This window comes from Microplitis mediator, chromosome 11 (assembly GCF_029852145.1).
Source record: "Microplitis mediator isolate UGA2020A chromosome 11, iyMicMedi2.1, whole genome shotgun sequence".
Lineage (NCBI taxonomy): Eukaryota > Metazoa > Arthropoda > Insecta > Hymenoptera > Braconidae > Microplitis > Microplitis mediator.
Window position 1 is genome coordinate 3,775,686 of NC_079979.1, and position 18,481 is coordinate 3,794,166.

At 28.7% G+C, this 18,481-nt stretch overlaps 1 protein-coding gene and 1 long non-coding RNA gene across 2 annotated transcripts in view; one reads left to right on the top strand and one right to left on the bottom strand.

The window, feature by feature from the left end:
- The first annotated feature begins 4,170 nt into the window (after positions 1 to 4,170).
- LOC130677255 (nuclear pore complex protein Nup88) overlaps positions 4,171 to 18,481 on the top strand; it is a 162,289-nt gene continuing 147,978 nt past the window's right edge. The window contains exon 1 of the mRNA XM_057483940.1: positions 4,171 to 4,633. Within this exon, the coding sequence (XP_057339923.1) occupies positions 4,433 to 4,633 (201 nt within the window). The 5' untranslated portion in view covers positions 4,171 to 4,432. The remainder of the gene's footprint in view (positions 4,634 to 18,481) is intronic.
- On the bottom strand, positions 15,970 to 16,750 carry LOC130677257 (uncharacterized). The gene is made up of 3 exons (XR_008991559.1): positions 16,620 to 16,750; positions 16,296 to 16,394; positions 15,970 to 16,191 (listed from the first exon to the last, which is right to left on the bottom strand). It is a non-coding gene; the product is annotated as an uncharacterized LOC130677257 (long non-coding RNA).

An 18,481-nucleotide genomic window follows, 5' to 3' on the forward strand; every position in this document is an offset into this window, starting at 1 on the left:
TTTTCACAGGCGTCTTTTTTTATCTAAATGAAACTTTTGAACCTGTTTGGAAGAAAAAAAAAAAGTTTGTTATTTTTTGGATCACCCTAATATATATATCATGGTTGAGGTAATATTATATTAAATCAATTAAACCAACTAATTATGTTGAATAATTATTCATATATATTATAATATATACACTCATGCCATAAATTGAAGGAACAGAAAAATTTTAGAAATTTTTTAGTGATTTTTGCAAGGCTGTAACTTCATGAAAAATAATCGCATTGAAAAATAAAAAAAGTGTTTTGTAGCTTGAAATCTCTAGTTTCGACGCATTTTTATCAATTTTGTTTTAGACCTTCAGCTATTGCGCAAACATGCACAGAAAAAAAAAAATCTTCTCTCAAGAAAATTTTTCTTCAACCAAGAAATTTTTCAGCGAGTGGAATGAAAACCGAAAATTTCTTGAACGAAGTGAAATAATTTCTTGAATTTTAAATCTTCAATTAAGAAAAAAAATTCTTAAGCCAATACATATTTCATACTTGGTCCAATAATAGAATTACTTGTTTTAAAAACTTGCAGTTTTTAGTTTAATAATAATTTTTCTTAATCTGAGTATGTTATTTACTTAAACCAAGAAATATAAATATTTAGTTCGAGAAAGTTATACACTTAATTAAAGAACTATGATGTTTTGAAACAATAAACGGTACGAACTCGAACTAAAAATAAAGGGAGTTGATTCAAGAAATTTAAACTCTTGGTTTGAGCATAGTGTACTTTCTCTGACCAATCACACGAAAAATCTCAAACCAAGATTACTAGAGTCTCAAGCCAAGAAAGTTTTCTCTTGGATTCTCACTCATAGATGCTCCCTCCTTCGCACCCGAAGGAATGAATACTCCCCACTCTCTCTCTTTCTCACACTAGCACAGCAAATGGATTTTGAGTTCACCTTTTTATTTTAAATAAATTAAAAATTAAATAACCAAATTATATTATTATAATAAATTAATTGATTAATGTCATTATATAATATTAAATAATTTCTCAATTTTTTTTGTAATTAAATTTTTTTTTTTTTTTTTTAACTTTTTTATATTTATGTCGAAATTCATTTATGAACGATTCATACAATCCGTTCAGTATTTTAGTAAAATGTCAAAACTAACATTTTTCTAAAATATTGGCGATAACATTTGTAATATTAATTCTGGGTTTAGGATTTAAAAATGTGACTGACCATAAGCCAGTGTGGTTCAGTATATGTGGGCAAAGTAAACGTAGCCTAGCAAAGGCTGGGATGGCTTAGTTGGGAAAGCTCTCGCGTGACGCCGAATCGATCTGGGTTCGATTCCTCGTTTAAGCGATAATTGTTTTTTCTCAATTTGTTTAAATATTAACTCATTGCGAAACTTGCCCATCCCTTATAAATGCTTCTGATACAGTATTTATTTACTTCACAGCATTGTTTGTAATATTTAAACAAAAAAAAAAATTGTTCATTAAAAAAATGAAACAAAAAAAATAAATTTTTTTAGCTCGATAGATTTATTTGCTTAATTAAAGAAATTAATTTCTTGGCTGAAAATTTTTTTTTTGTTTGCGACAAATAAAAAAATTCTTGGCCCAAGAAAGTTTCTTCTTGGTTTAAAAAATTTTTTTTCTTAGTACAAAAACTTTTTTTTTTAGCTCAAGACATTGTTTCTTGACCCGATAAGGTAACAGTCTTTAGATAAGAAACAAGTTTCTCGAGTTAAAAACAAACTTTCTTGGCCCGAGAAAATAATGCTTTAAACCAAGAACAAACTTTCTTGGGCCAAGAAAGTTTGTTCTTGGTTTAAAACATTATTTTTCATGGTTCAAAAACTTTTTCGTTTCAGCTCAAGATATTTTTTCTTGACTTAAAAACGTAAAAATTTTCAGGCAAAAAAAAAATTTGTTGAATTGAAAAAAAAATCTTCTCGAACCAAAAAAAAATTTTTTGGGACCAAGAAATTTTTTTCTTGGTTTAAAGAATTTATGTTTGAGACTAAGAAAATTATGTCTTCCGCGAAGGAAATAATTTCTTGATCCAAATAATTTTTTTACTTCAATAAAGTAAGAAATTTTGCTTGGTTCAAGAAAAAAATTTCGAAGACATTTTATTTCTTGTTTCAAGATTTCCTTTTTTTCTGTGTGAGAACTACCGCGAGACAAAAATGATCTAAATTTTTTCTTTTCTTTGAATTTTCAAATAAACGCTTCACATTTTCAAATACATTTATTTGAAAATTAAAAAGAAGGTATTTTAAAATTCATAAAAAAGTATTTGAATATTAAAAAACTTGTATTTGAAAATTCAAAAAGAAGTATTTGAAAATCCAAAGTGTTAATTTGAAAATTCAAAAACATGTACTTTAAATTCTATATGAAATTAGTAATGAAATTTCAAGCACAAATGTATGTGTTTATTACGTTATATACACTGGTCACAAAAATTAAGGGATAAAAAAAAAAATTGAAATTTTTTGATGATTTCCAACACACGGAGAAAAAAATATTGCGCTCACCACTCAACGGTATCGTGATATTCACTCTCCTCGGTTGGTTATCCGTTGTATACGGAAAGTGCTGGTCTATCGGATCGTGATTATCACGATCCAGGCGGATCCCGAAATCATAAGATCGTTTCGCTATAGTAACGATCCGTTTTGTTATTATAACTAATTTGAGGTTAAAATAGATAAATTTACAACTTTAACTTCATTACAATTTTATTTTTAGCTGTCATTAATAATCACATATTAATAATTCTAATAGGTGCAATAAAAAATTATTATTTAATATCAAGAAATGTAAAGTAATAGAATATACGTAATTAATTGATGTAAATTTTACCGTCTTTTTTTTGTTTCAAAGATAAATTAAAAAATTAATCGATAAAAAACAGAAATTCTTGCATTAAATAAATAATTAGTATTTTTTCATTGTCGTTGTGTGCGCTTATAATAATAATAATTTTATAAATAAACACTGTATAATTTGCAAGATATGCATTATGAAGTTTAATAATTTGGTTATGAGTGGTGGCGCTTGAGAAGTAGATCGCGATAATCACGATCCGTTTTGATACGATATGGATACGTTAACTGACGATCACTATACATTTAAGTATATGCACCATCCGTAGGATCATTATTATAAGTATCTAGTGTTTCATTCATATCGATATATATATCGTGGTAGTATAGCAATACAATTTAGAACTAATCACGATACACTTGTCGCTCTCCGTTGGTGAGCGATAAACACAATATTTTTTTTTTCCGTGCATGCTGTAACTCGGTGAAAAATAGTCGTAGAAAAAAAATAAAAAAAGGAAATTGTAGCCTCAAGTTAGAAAACGAGCCTAATTTTATATCACGACTTTACACTTTGATATATAACGATCGACTTGTTGAACACGCGAATAACAACGTTTCCAGTTGTCAAAATACAGCTAATATTAAAATAAAGTATAATTTCCACCTGAAACAGTTAACAGAACGTTAAAAACTCAATGTTATCTTGTACATAACGCAAAAAAGTCAACATTCAGTTAATATTTTCGGATAACAAATTATCAGCATTAAAATGGTAATTTTTATTTACGCCCAAATATTCATCATTTATTACACCATATTATAATAACTACTCGCTCACATTTTTTATATTATTTTTTGTTAATATTTTTTTGGTAACTTTAAAATAACTTTTAAAAGGTGATGATCCTGAAGTTAGCAGACATTTAAAAATTTTCGAATTTTCATTTTTCAACAAATCAATTGCAAAAAAATAAAATAAAAATATGCACATGTAAAAAATTTTAAAAACTACAGGTGCAATTTTTTCTAATATTTTTTTTTTTATGTTTTATCGTCTAAGAAAAAATCCAAAAATTATTAGACGTCTGCTAATTTCAGTATCATTAAAAGGTGACTTAAAAATTTCATTTGTCATCATTTTATTAACATTTTAGCATAGCAGACAGTTGACTTGGACCAAAACCTAAAAAAAAAAAAGCATGGCCACTTGAGGGGTATCAGAATTTTTTTCAAATTATTTAAAATTCCCGCGTTAAATATTTCAATTTACGCGCGAGAGTTGCGCAGAAAATGAGAATCCCGCAATGCTTGCGCATTTTCACACTCGCTAACTTCATTGTTGTGAACACACGATAAAGAAAACGTGTTTTGTAATTACACAAAGACATAAACATTTATTTACTGCTATTAAATTTGAAATCATTCATTATTTAAAATTAATAAAAATTAATTTCTATAATAAAAACTCGTATATTTCCTAATTTTTTTTTATCGAATGCTATTTATTTTCCGTGTGCACGTGGAAGTGTTTACATTTTTTCTTGGTTAGGTGATAACTTAAAAATAAATAAAAAAAACATTGACAATAAATAATTATAATGGCATCTTGTACCGATCGACTAAAATTAAATGATCATGAACTATTCAAATTATTAAAAAATGATTTGCCTAAAAGTGATAAAGAAACGCGTAATATTATTGAAATACGTGATGATATTTTGTATGTTTGGAATAACGACAAATGCTGCTTGTTTGTATTAATTATTGGGGATAATTTCAATATATCCGCTCCTTACCAAGTAAGTAAATAATTATTTAATTTACTGCTACTATTTTTATTGAGTAATTGTACATTTTTTTTATTTTATATTTTTTTTAAAAAAATAATTTTAGCAACTAAGGTAAAAAACCCAGTTATTGACCCTGGCCCAGTTTCTGACCTTTTAAACTTTTTTCTTACTCACTAAAAAAACTATAACTTTAAAAAGAAAATTAATTTTTTCTTAATTTATTGTAATTTATTCTGAGCCTAATTAATGACAATTCAAAAAACATAGAAAATATTAACTGAATAAAAACAAATATTTTAGCCATAAGTAGCTGGGAAAGCCATTTATTAAGTAGAGTCTAAACAGTTTACGTTAGGAGGTACGACGATTGAATCTGTGCACTAATTATCATGTAAGTAAAAAAAATTTAACTAAAAATAGATGGATCGATCAATATTTAATTGAAATTTATTTTCATACATTTATAAAACATATTAAATGAGTTTTGTTGTTGAAATGTGAGGGTCAATAACTAGGCTCACTTTTAAAGGTATGGTGGAATTGTTGACCCTAAAATTATAACTTACTGCGAGCGAGGTTGTCTGTTTGATTACATGTCTATAAAATGTAAAAATAGCAATATTTATAATTTTCTTAAATTATTTTCTACTATTATTCACAATACAGTGATAGATTGACATTTAATATTCATTTTTAAAAATAAAAGATCATAATTAGATCTTGAAAGTACGTATTCTTGGAGTGATAAAATTATTGTAAAAATAATGTCAATTTCGATAGTAATTAAATTGTTATGACTCTTTTAGTTAAATAATATTTTTATTATGACAAAATTAATTTTTTTATTGTTTTTTTATTCAAGAGTTTAAAAAAAAAGACAACGAGCTACGATGAAAAATAATGAGAACCGGCGCTAGCTAAAGTGACTTTAATTATTTATATTTTAAATGTTGAAAAATTATGTTTTTGCAATAAGAAATATTTAATTTATTTATCTAAATAATAGTTTTAGTTTATTGAAACTTAGTAAGTACTTCATAACCCAATCATGGTTTGTGTAATTTGAGGCCCAGAAACTAGGCCACTGTGAGAGCCAGAAACTGTGACCTGAAAAATTCTGAGGGTCAGAAACTGAGTCTTTGAATGTCAATCATTAAAACGTCAATTTAAATTATTAATTCAATTGAAATAATTATTTTACGCGCATGACTTTGTTTGACAAATCAAAAACTAGTCAATACTATTATTATTTTTCTCATTAAATTAAATCTTACATCAATTATTGTAGTACAACCCTAACCGGCGCTCTAAAATGTTCAGAAACTGGACCCTTTACCTTGAATATATTTTATCTTTGGTAACATTTGTTCAAATTTTAGGTATATATTAAATGTAAATTGTTAAGTAATTAAGTAATTAAATATTTCTAGCGCATTTATTATCTTTTTTTCAGTGACGATAATAAAACTTTAATATATTACTCAAATATATTTTTATTTTCAATAAAAGTTTGATAATTTTTAAATTTTACAAGATTATCTCTTAACTTGGCTAAGAAATTAATCCAACTTATTTTTTAAAGCCCAGAAAATTATTGGTTTGTATGCGATAAAAATTATTTATTATTTTTATTGAGATTTATTTCATATGCAGCGAAATTTTTCGGAAATTACATGTTGGGTATAAAATGTATACAATAAACCAGCTACCTGCAGTCACTACGTGACTGCCCAAATATCACTACTAAATTTATAAAATACTCAGAAAAAAAGGATTTCTTGCTGCAAAAAATTTTAATTTGCACCAAGAAATTTTATGCATTATTAATTAAATACAAAAATTGTCTTGGGGCGGAAAAGATTTTTTTGGTCAAGAAATAATTTCTTGCACCAAGTAATTTTTTCTAGTTGTAAATAAATTTTTGTTTTCAATTCACAATGCAAAAAATTTCTTGGGGTAAGTAAAAACTTTCTTTAGGCGTGTAAAGATTTTTTGTGTCAATGAATCCTTTTTCTTCTATACACACTTTTTTGGCTTTGAGAAGCTTCCTAAATCCAAAAAAGTATAAATATCTGTTATTTAGGAATAAGTAACGCGACATAAATAATATTGCAATATGTTCAATGACATTTAGTCATATTTAGTGACGGAATAATTAAATTATTAATTTATTTAAAGAAAATAAATACGATCGTCTTTTTCCCGCGAAATTTAAATGTTATTCGAATGATATAGATACATCTATTTATCTCAATACTTGGTAATTAAAAAGAGTTTAAACTATAAAAAGGCACAAATTCAAGTCAAGACCTATCTAATGATACCAATTTCAATAACATTAACTAATTCTATCATATAGATATGGCGGGAACAAAATTTTCCTTATCCTGTTAATAATATAGATAATAATTTGTATCTGTGTTACAAATGATGCTGAAAGTATCCGACACCTGACGACTTTAAGGGCATTCTCAAACAGTACCCTCCATTTTTTTAAAATATGCATTGACTTTAAACTGTCATAACCGTATTAAAATTTTATTAATTAATTAAAAAAAAAAATGAAAACATTAATTGAAAAAAGGACAACGTAGAAATAGTTTCGCCGAGATGTAAAATTAAAAAAAAAATACTTATAGTTGTTATCAATTAGGAGTTATTCGAAATTTGTTGAATAAATTTTAGCCAATGAAATTTAAAAATTCGAATTATAAAATTGACATGACGATTTTACTGGAATTTATTTAACGAATTTTTTTTTGAGAACTCCTAATTGATATCAAGTGTGAATAATTTTTTTTAAAATCTATATATCGAAAAAATTACTTATATGTTGTTTTTTTTTCAATGAACGCTTTATTTTTTTTTTATTTCATTAATAAAATTTTAATACGGTTATGACAGTTGAAAGTCATTGTAAATTTCGCGTGCCAAATGCCAAAAGGACGTATAAAAGTTATACGCCCTTTTGGCTTTGCAAAACCAAAAGGGCGTATAATTTTTTTTTTGGTGCCAATGGTTTTGTAAAGATGTTCTAAGCCTAAAAATGAAAAAAAAATTCCAAAGCCACAAGGGCGTATGTCTCAAATACTAGCTCTCCACCATACGCTCCGCGTGGCGTTGAATATAGGAACGAATATTAAACTTTATTATCTCTAGCTTATAATTATTAATTATTTGGGAATTTTCTAGTTGATTAAAAATTAAAGTTAATAATTATTTTAATTACATTGGACTGTCCAAGATGATGAAAAATTAAAGTTACTACCATTGAAAATGTTGACTTTTTCAAAATTTTTTTTTCATACAAACCTTTTCCGGACAACTTTGAAGACCGTTTTTCGAAATTTTTAAAAATCCTAATTTTTTTTTATACGCCCTTTTGGCTTTAGACCGACAATTTTCTATAGCCAAAAGGGCGTATATCTTGAGATACGCTTTTTTGGTGTTAGTACGTCAAAAATCTTTTTTCTGCAGATCTTTACACAGAAAAAAAAAAATCTTGACTCAAGAAAATTTTTCTTCAACCAAGAAATTTTTCAGCGAGTGGAATGAAAACCGAAAATTTCTTGAACGAAGTGAAATAATTTCTTGAATTTTAAATCTTCAATTAAGAAAAAAAATTCTTAAGCCAATACATATTTCATACTTGGTCCAATAATAGAATCACTTGTTTTAAAAACTTGCAGTTTTTAGTTTAATAATAATTTTTCTTAATCTGAGTATGTTACTTACTTAAACCAAGAAATAAAAATATTTCGTTCGAGAAAGTTATACACTTAATTAAAGAACTATGATGTTTTGAAATAATAAACGGTACGAACTCGAACTAAAAATAAAGGGAGTTGATTCAAGAAATTTAAACTCTTGGTTTGAGCATAGTGTACTTTCTCTGACCAATCACACGAAAAATCTCAAACCAAGATTTCTAGAGTCTCAAGCCAAGAAAGTTTTCTCTTGGATTCTCACTCATAGATGCTCCCTCCTTCGCACCCGAAGGAATGAATACTCCCCACTCTCTCTCTTTCTCACACTAGCGCAGCAAATGGATTTTGAGTTCACCTTTTTATTTTAGATAAATTCAAAATTAAATAACCAAATTATATTATTATAATAAATTAATAGATTAATGTAATTATATAATATTGAATAATTTCTCAATTTTTTTTGTAATTAAATTTTTTTTTTTTTTTAACTTTTTTATATTTATGTCGAAATTCATTTATGAATGATTCATACAATCCGTTCAGTATTTTGGTAAAATGTCAAAACTAACATTTTTCTAAATTATTAGCGATAACATTTGTAATATTAATTCTGGGTTTAGGATTTAAAAATGTGACTGACCATAAGCCAGTGTGGTTCAGTATATGTGGGCAAAGTAAACGTAGCCTAGCAAAGGCTGGGATGGCTTAGTTGGTAAAGCTCTCGCGTGGCGCCGAATCGATCTGGGTTCGATTCCTCGTTTAAGCGATAATTGTTTTTTCTCAATTTGTTTAAATATTTAGCTCATTGCGAAACTTGCCCATCCCTTATAAATGCTTCTGATACAGTATTTATTTGCTTCACAGCATTGTTTGTAATATTTAAACAAAAAAAAAATTGTTCATTAAAAAAATGAAACAAAAAAAATAAATTTTTTTAGCTCGATAGATTTATTTGCTTAATTAAAGAAACTAATTTCTTGGCTGAAAATTTTTTTTTTGTTTGCGACAAATAAAAAAATTCTTGGCCCAAGAAAGTTTCTTCTTGGTTTAAAAAATTTTTTTTCTCAGTACAAAAACTTTTTTTTTTAGCTCAAGACATTGTTTCTTGACTCGATAAGGTAACAGTCTTTAGACAAGAAACAAATTTCTCGAGTTAAAAACAAACTTTCTTGGCCCGAGAAAATAATGCTTTAAACCAAGAGCAAACTTTCTTGGGCCAAGAAAGTTTGTTCTTGGTTTAAAACATTATTTTTCATGGTTCAAAAACTTTTTCGTTTCAGCTCAAGATATTTTTTCTTGACTTAAAAACGTAAAAATTTTCAGCCAAAAAAAAAATTTGTTGAATTGAAAAAAAAATCTTCTCGAACCAAAAAAAAATTTTTTGGGACCAAAAAATTTTTTTCTTGGTTTAAAGAATTTATGTTTTAGACTAAGAAAATTATGTCTTCCGCGAAGGAAATAATTTCTTGATCCAAATAATTTTTTTACTTTAATAAAGTAAGAAATTTTGCTTGGTTCAAGAAAAAAATTTCGAAGACATTTTATTTCTTGTTTCAAGATTTCCTTTTTTTCTGTGTACATTTCGAGCGATTTTAAAAAGAATGGCAACAAAAAAATATTTTATACGCCCTTTTGGCATTGAACCCTATCTAACTGTTGTAATACGCCGTTTTGGCATTTGGCACGCGATTTCTAAAAGGTGGGGAGGGGGCTACTGTCTGAGAATGACCTTTATGTTTTTAATTATCAAATTAATTGTCATCAAAAAAATTAAAAGAAAATTTTGAAAATTCTTTACCTGTATACTTTCAATACAATATATAAATATAAAAAAAGATATACCAAGATATATGGGACATTCCACGTCCGATCGGCCACTTTGGAACCCGACCCTCTTTGAATTGGCTAAAAATTTTATAATTTCTACCCTATCAGAAATACAAAAAAATAATTTCTTAGCACAAGAAATTTTTTGTATTATAAATTGAAGAAAAATTTACTTATGACAAAAAAAAAGTGTTTGTTTTCAATTTATAGTATGTAATAATTTCTCATGACAAGTAAAAACTTTTAGGGACAAGTAAAAATTTCTCCTCCGAAGAAATCCTTTTTTTTTTTGTGAAGGTTTCTCGAAATTTTTAAAAACTTTTTTTACTTGACCAAACAAAAGTTTAGAATTTAAACAAAAAAGCGTTTTTTTTCAATAAGCTAAGGTAAAAAACCAAGTACTTGAACATTTCTGAAAATAGGACCAGTACTACTAGAACAAATTTATATGTTTAATAATTAAAAAATTTTTGCGTTCAATATGATAAATCTTTGTATTGCAATATTGTCTGAAAATTTAGGAAGTAATTGCAATAATTATAATTTTCTTGAATTTAATACTACCATACAATGAATGACCGATTGATGCTTCTTTTCTCATACAGACGATTCAAAGTGATTGAATAAATGACCGGCACGATGTAAGGTAAGGGGCCCAGTTTCTGACCTTTTTATAGAGTGCCGGTTAGGGTTATACTATAATAATTAATGTAAGATTTAATTTAATGAGAAAAATAATAATTCTATCGACTAGCTTATGATGTGTTAAATAAAGTCATGCGCGTAAAATAATTATTTCAATTGAATTAATATTTTAAATTGACGTTTTAAAAATTGACATTCAGAGACTTAGTTTTTGACCCTCAGAATTTTTTAGGTCGCAGTTTCTGATCCTCAAATTACATTAACCACGATTAGGTTATGAAGTACTTATCAAGTTTCAATACACTAAAACTATTATTTAGACAAATAAATTAAACATTTATTATTGCAAAAACACAATTCTTCAATATTTAAAATATAAATAATTAAAGTCACTTTAGCAAGCGCCTGTTCTCATTATTTTTCATCGTAGCTCTTTGTCTTTTCTTTTTAGTCTCTTGAATAAAAAAACAATAAAAAAATTAATTTTGTCATAATAAAAATATTATTCAACTAAAAGAGTTATAACAATTTAAATACTATAAAAATTGACATTATTTTTACAATAATTTTATCACTCCAAGAATACGTACTTTCAAGATCTAATTATGATCTTTTATTTTTAAAAATGAATATACAAAATTAATTTATCACTGTATTGTGAATAATAGTAGAAAATAACTTAATAAAATTATAAATATTGCTATTTTTACATTTTATAGACATGACAGTAAACAGACAACCTCGCTCGCAGTAAGTTATAATTTTAGGGTCAACAACTCCACCATACCTTTAAAATTGAGCCTAATTATTGACCCTCAAATTTCAACAACAAAACTCATTTAAATATGTTTTATAAATGTATGAAAATAAATTTCAATTAGATATTGATCGATCCATCTATTTTTAGTTAAATATTTTTTACTTACATGATAATTAGTGCACAGATTCAATCGTCGTACCTCCTAACGTAAACTGTTTAGACTCTACGTGACAAATGGCTCCCTCAGCCGCATATGGCTAAAATATTTGTTATTATTCAGTTAATATTTTCTATGTTTTTTAAATTGCCATTAATTAGGCTCAGAATAAATTACAATAAATTAAGAAAAAGTAGATTTTCTTTTTAAAGTTATAGTTTTTTAAGTAAATAAGAAAAAAGTTGGAAAGGTCAGAAACGGGGCCAGGGTCAATAACTGGGTATTTTACCTTACGTTACATAAACATTTTTATAATCCTCAAGTAAGTACATTTTTTTTAATTCTTTAAAACCATAAAATTGTCAATCTAAATTATTTTCGCTCAAAAAAATATAAAAATCCTGCAAGAAAAATACGCTGTTGTTTAAAATTTTTCACACTTCTGATTTTTTCAATGATCCAAAAATGTTCATTTTAAAGTTTCCAACTGTCCCAATTTGGGAATGTTCACCGTCATGAACATTTTTGTAACGTATTTTTTTTTTACACGGGAATTGACGTATTTTGCCATTCGAAAATGTTTTCGAGTCTACTTGATTAAATGATCTGAAATTTTTAGGAAAGTTGACTTTAGGAAACAGCCGACAAACTCCTTCGATTGTCCCAAGAACCATTCAAATCGGTTAATTAGTTTAAAAGTTATAAGAAGTTTACACACACACACACACACACACGGTCCGAATAGTTTCATAGGAACTCAAAATGTCGACATCTAATGGAATCTTGATTTTCGCAAATCGGAATGAAACCAATAATTTCCCGACTTTTTGAAAACTTTCAATTTCCATTGCGGAAAGTTGAAAATGTTCGCTTCAAACGGTGCACCCTAATACATCATGTACAATTATGAAAATAATACTGAATGAGTTCACTATCGTAGAAAAAACAAAAAAATATGACGGCGATAATAAAATAAAAATAGAATAATTAAAATAAAATGATATGAAATAAAGGAGAAACATATAAAGCAGAAAAGGTCAACGGGTTACATTAATACCATTGGTTGGTTGAAAGGAAAAGAGTGTGGTAAAGGTATAATTTATAGGAAATGGGTTGTTCGACGCTACTACATAGTAATTTAATTAAAATAAATGTTCTTGCATTCGGTGAATCCAAATGGAGAAACGAAAACTGCCTGGACCACACATATAAAATGCAAATTCAGACCCTCTAGCAAATGATCATAAGGGGTAGGTAGGTTTTATTCAAGGGTTTCGGGGAGATGAGAAACGTGGACAAAAGTTGTGTGTAAAGTATGAAAAAAAAAAAAAAATAATCATGAATCTATATATACCAGGAATTATTCGAGCGTTTTAAGTTGATAAGGAAATCACTTTTTAATATTAATTAGTTTTCTTCAGGTCCGAATAGATTTTTTGGGTCGAGGAAACTAGGGGAAACTGTTCATGAAGGTAATGATGTTCGAGCTATGTAGCGAGTCAGTCAATAATCTTGTTCCGTCAAAATTACACCGTTACTCAATTGAACAATAAAAATGAGGAAATTGTATCATCTGCATTAAAACTGCGAGTTTCAATGCCTGATTTGTCAGTCTAAATAAGCCAATTCCGGACCAATGCAATCTAGCGAACAGAAATTTTTTGAGCTTAAAAAACTCTCGGACTGACGGAAAATACATTGCGCTGAAAAAAAAAAAAAAAGTTTGTCCGACGATATCTCTGGAACGAATCAACCGATTTGAACGTTCTTCATCAAATCGACTTCAAAATCTAATCAGTCCTAGTGAGCCCTTGCGATTACCGCAAAATACATTAAAATCGGTCAACTTTCACGCACCGATGGACAGCCATTTGAAAGTGGTCAAAATAGCTTCCTCGGACCTCAAAAGATCTGATAAAAACTCGACTTTCAAAAATTGGACCGAAACCCAGAACTCACCTTTTTTAGAAAATTTTCAGTTTTCATAGTGGGAAGTTAGAAAAAAAACTGATACATATTTGGGTAAAAGTTGTGAAATAAACGTACGAGAAAATGAAGTCATCTAATGATATGACATCTATCAGCAATAACGAAAAAAACGGGATTGAATTCACCTCTAAGTGATCGATTGATGCGGAAAATCTAATTATGGAATGTTTAATAGTTTTTACGCGAAGTTTATGTTAAAAAAGCTACTTTGCTCGGTAAATATGAGATACTTAACTTGGTTCTTAAAAATAATTTTATGTATTAAACCATCCTGTCGTCATAAAAGAAAAAATTTTATCAAAGTATACCTTTTCTAATATTTTTTTTTTTCTTTTGCAAGTGCAAGCCACTTTAATTGTAATAAAATAACTGAAGCTCATACTTCAAGTGAAATATCAGTCATAAATAATAAAAGTTTGCTTGGGCATTCTCTTAAAACCGGAAGATAGGTGTCGCGATCTTGTTGGCCGCGAAGAATGGCGTCGCTTTTGTGGGGGTTGAATTAGCGGCGACGTAGCAAAGGTAAGGGGTGAAAGAGGAGGGATTTTGAGAGATCGCAGTGGATGTTGAGGGTGTTAGAGAGGACGTACGGGGATTTAAAAGTGTCACAAGGGGTTGGAGAATATACTCTTCGGCTAGTAGTAGTAGTAGAAGTAGATACGACTACTATGTAACGGGGAATAGAGTATTTTATGTTCAAAGAGAGTAGTAACGGAAAGGGGGTATGAAGACAAAGACACTCTCTATTGTCGTCAACTACCGCTATTACCCAACACCATCGGAACTTGCATCCGTTGCTATAACGCGGGAAACTTTGAATCATTTTTATTGCACTGTCTTCGCGAGGAGTTATCTTTGTTGATGTCGAAAAATATGTATTTTATTTCTTTATAGAGAATAAATTGCTGGCATAGACTCATGAAGAGAGTAATGCTGTTTTTATAGTTTCGTTTTACTAAATATTTATTTCTGATTCTCTTCTAATATAAGTGACTTTTATTGCACACCTCAAGCACGAAAACGCTGAGTGTATTCTACAGACGCTCGATTTTTATCGGGTACTTCACTCACTTTGATCATCTCTACGATTTTTAGAGTATATATTGAAATAGGTTGAAACTACATTATCATATAGAAAATTTATAAAGGAATAATTATAATACTGCATAAAAATAATTCTTTATTATTGTATTTTTAAAATAGAAAATATAGTTGAGAGGAGAACTGGTGTTAATTAATTAACTGATTTCTCGTGATCACTATTACTATCGAATAAAACGGTTCACGGACCTAATTTTTTTAACTTCCCGCTTAAAAAATCGACGATTTTCGAAAAATTGGGAAGTTATTGTTTTCAACCCGATTTGCGAAAATCGAAATTTCACCAGATGTCGACGTTTTGAGGTCCTAGGAAGCTATTCTGACTATTTTCAGAATGACGTCCGAGTGTCTGTATGTATGTATGTATGTATGTGTGTGTGTGTGAGTGAGTGTGTATGTATGTGTGAGACTGGTCTATAACTTTTTAACTAATGAACCGATTTGGATCATCAACTTTTCTGAAAATTTCAGATCATTTGATCAAGTAGACTCGAAAATATTGGCAAATTACGAAAAAAAAAATTTTTTTTTTTGGTTTTTCATTGATTTCTCAGAAACGACTTAAACGATCAACTTCAAAATCTAATCAGCTCTAGGACTCAATAAAACGCGTCGAGTGCCGCCTCAACCATCAAAATCGGTCAATTTGTTCGTGAGATATCGTGGGAGAAAGAAATGCTAAAAAACGGTTTTTTCAAAAACAATAGTATACAAAAGTATTTTCGAGCTCGAAGAGCTCGGAAATGTATCTACAACAATGTTTTCTAGCTCTTTGAGCTCAAGGAGCTCGAAAACAGCGGGAAGTTTTGGGGCTGGCCCGCAGGGTCAACCGACAGACAGATTTTTTTTATTATTGTTAGTTTGGTGAATACACGAGTCATTTCGTAAATCACTATCCAACTCTTGTGAGTTTAAGGCCGTCTTGCGTCAGGCTTACTATTAGATAAAATTTCAAATTTTATATTTTTGGCAAGAATAAATCAATAATTATCGTTCTTGGAAATTTCAGTGCATGTTATCAATCATTTGAAAAAGTTATTAACGATTGAAAATGAAAGTTTTAACACATAGTCTCATAGGAAACTATAACTTTTTCTGTCCAACTTTATTATTCTTTATTATTTTTCATAATTTGGAAAATAATCATTCAAACGTGGTATTGTTTTTATTATGGTATTTATTGATATAACTATAAAGACATATTGTAAAATCCAAGAGGTGCCATTTTTCCGTCGTAAATTTTTAGTTACTATTTTATCTATTTTGAATGAGAGTATGTCTCTTCTAGTATTTCATCGTGAGTCAGGCAAATTCCTTTCCCCATTCGATTACTACATTCATAACCCGGGCATTCGCAACTAAAGCCTCCAGAAGGATGACACTAAAAACAAATAAAAATAACAATTTTATAAATTTTAGCATTTGTCACTAACACATTTTTTAACTTTTTCACAAAATTCTTCAGAATTTATAATAATTGCTTACCCAAACACCGTGACATTCGTCGGCTCCATAAGCATAGAAACTACATAAAGCGAAAATTGTCAATAATAAAATTATTTTTGACATTTTGATTTTTAGTCTCTGAAAAATACAGTTAGTAGTTAGATTAAATTAAACTAAACTGCTAATCTATCAAGTCCACAGAAAAAATTAATATTCATTAAGAAAAAAAAAAAACATAAAAAATTTTAGTAAGAAATCGACCAAAATATTCATCTGATTTAAAAATCAATTATATATTTTTCAAGTTATTTAGAGTTTAAGTTATTTTTATACAAACGTTGGAATTTAAGACAATTGGCTTACGCTTAAATCAAGATTCGAGTATTTGCACGTTGGTAGTTCAAAAAACTAACTATGAAATATGATAAATCGCGATATTTGTAATGCGTTTGTTGGCCAATAGCACGCTGTTGTTGCATAATTGTTGTTTCAATTTTATGCTCGATAACTTAAAAAGAAATGCTATCTGCATGCGATGATCTTTGACAAACATTGAACTTATGCATAATGTTGACTTACATCACAATATTCTTGTGGATTACTCTGTCAGTATAATTATTGGAGAAAAGTACATTTAATCTGTGGAAAAATACGTCAAGTATATCGCACGGAAAAACAATCTGGAAAACAGTAGATCCTGCGGACAGGCCCAAAACTTCTCGCTGTTTTCGAGTACAAGCTGATCGAAAACATTATTGTCAAAACACTATTGAGCTCTGCGAAATCGAAAAAATTATTATTACCTTGCACTAAGACAATTTAAAAAATCAACAATAGTTTAAAAAAACAAGTAACTCTTAAATTTTTATATAGGATTATATTTAATGAAACGCATTGATTCGGGCACAAATAAATGAATAATATAATTAATTCAAATGGAAAGTAAAAAGAGTTTTGAATTCGATCATAACATTGAAATATGAAATATCCGAAGAAAATTCAGGAAACAGTCAGAAATTTCGTAAGCCAACAAATCGATTGCAATAGATTATGCGGTCATTACAATACGAGCTGTCGAAGTGCTTGTCCTGCTACAAAAGTTATGAGCCATATACGCGATAAGGGTAGGTTAGGTGTTAGTTAAAACGAAACATCGCTTTTGTTTGATACTGTACCCGTGAGAAAGTTACCTACACACTACTCATATATAAGTATACACAAATACTATTGAACATTTTCTTAAATTAAAATTTGACAACGTCGCATGTGATCTGCCAGTTGCTGTGTAGTGTACTGAGTATATGTTTAAATTTACCGCTCAAATAATTCTACGCATACTCGCGTACAGCGTTGTCAGATTGTTTTTTTCCAATTCACCGACATGTATATTTTTTCATTTATTGTTGAACTTCGCATTGCTATATCTCAACAATGAGATGGTGAATACCCTATTTTTTTTTTTTTTTAAATAAATTCAGGACAAATCCAGTAATTTTCTGTTAGTTTTTTAAAAGTTTCTGACAGTTAGGTTGTTTATTAGAATCACGAACGCGACTTGAAACGCATACTCCTTGTTTGCAATGTTAATGATCCGAATTTTAATTATAAATATTTTGAATTAGAGATGGTCAATCGACTTCAAATTTTAATGGTTATTTTATCTTAATACAGCTCTGTGAACCTGTTAATTGACCCTTGAATTTTTGACCGAAAATTCTTGGGATCGATTGTACTACACAGGTACCGAATCGTACCACCCATATCTCCGTTTGTACCATAATAACTATTGAGATACAGTGAGCCCTTAAAAGGGCTAAAAAGAAAAAAACATTTTTTTTGAAAAACGATCGCTTACAATCATTAATTAGTATTTGTACTCGATTGTACCGTTCTCAATTTTATCGTTTAATTACAATTATTAAGAAAGTTTAACGGCTGCTGAAGGAATATTCTTGCATTCCATTTAGGTCACTAAAAATTTGCAATAATCCATTATACTTTGTAAGTACTCAATTGTACCAGTCGTAAATGCTAACAAAATCCCGATCTAGAGAGCAAATAACACAAGGGTGACTGTAGATATTCTATTGCGATTTGACTGAAACTTTGTGCTCGCCATCAATCAATTGTACTCCGTTAGTACCCAATTGTACCACTTTTAATTGCCTTTTAGAGCACATTCTCATACGCAAACTACATAAGGGCCATAGCAAAAATTCTACTGC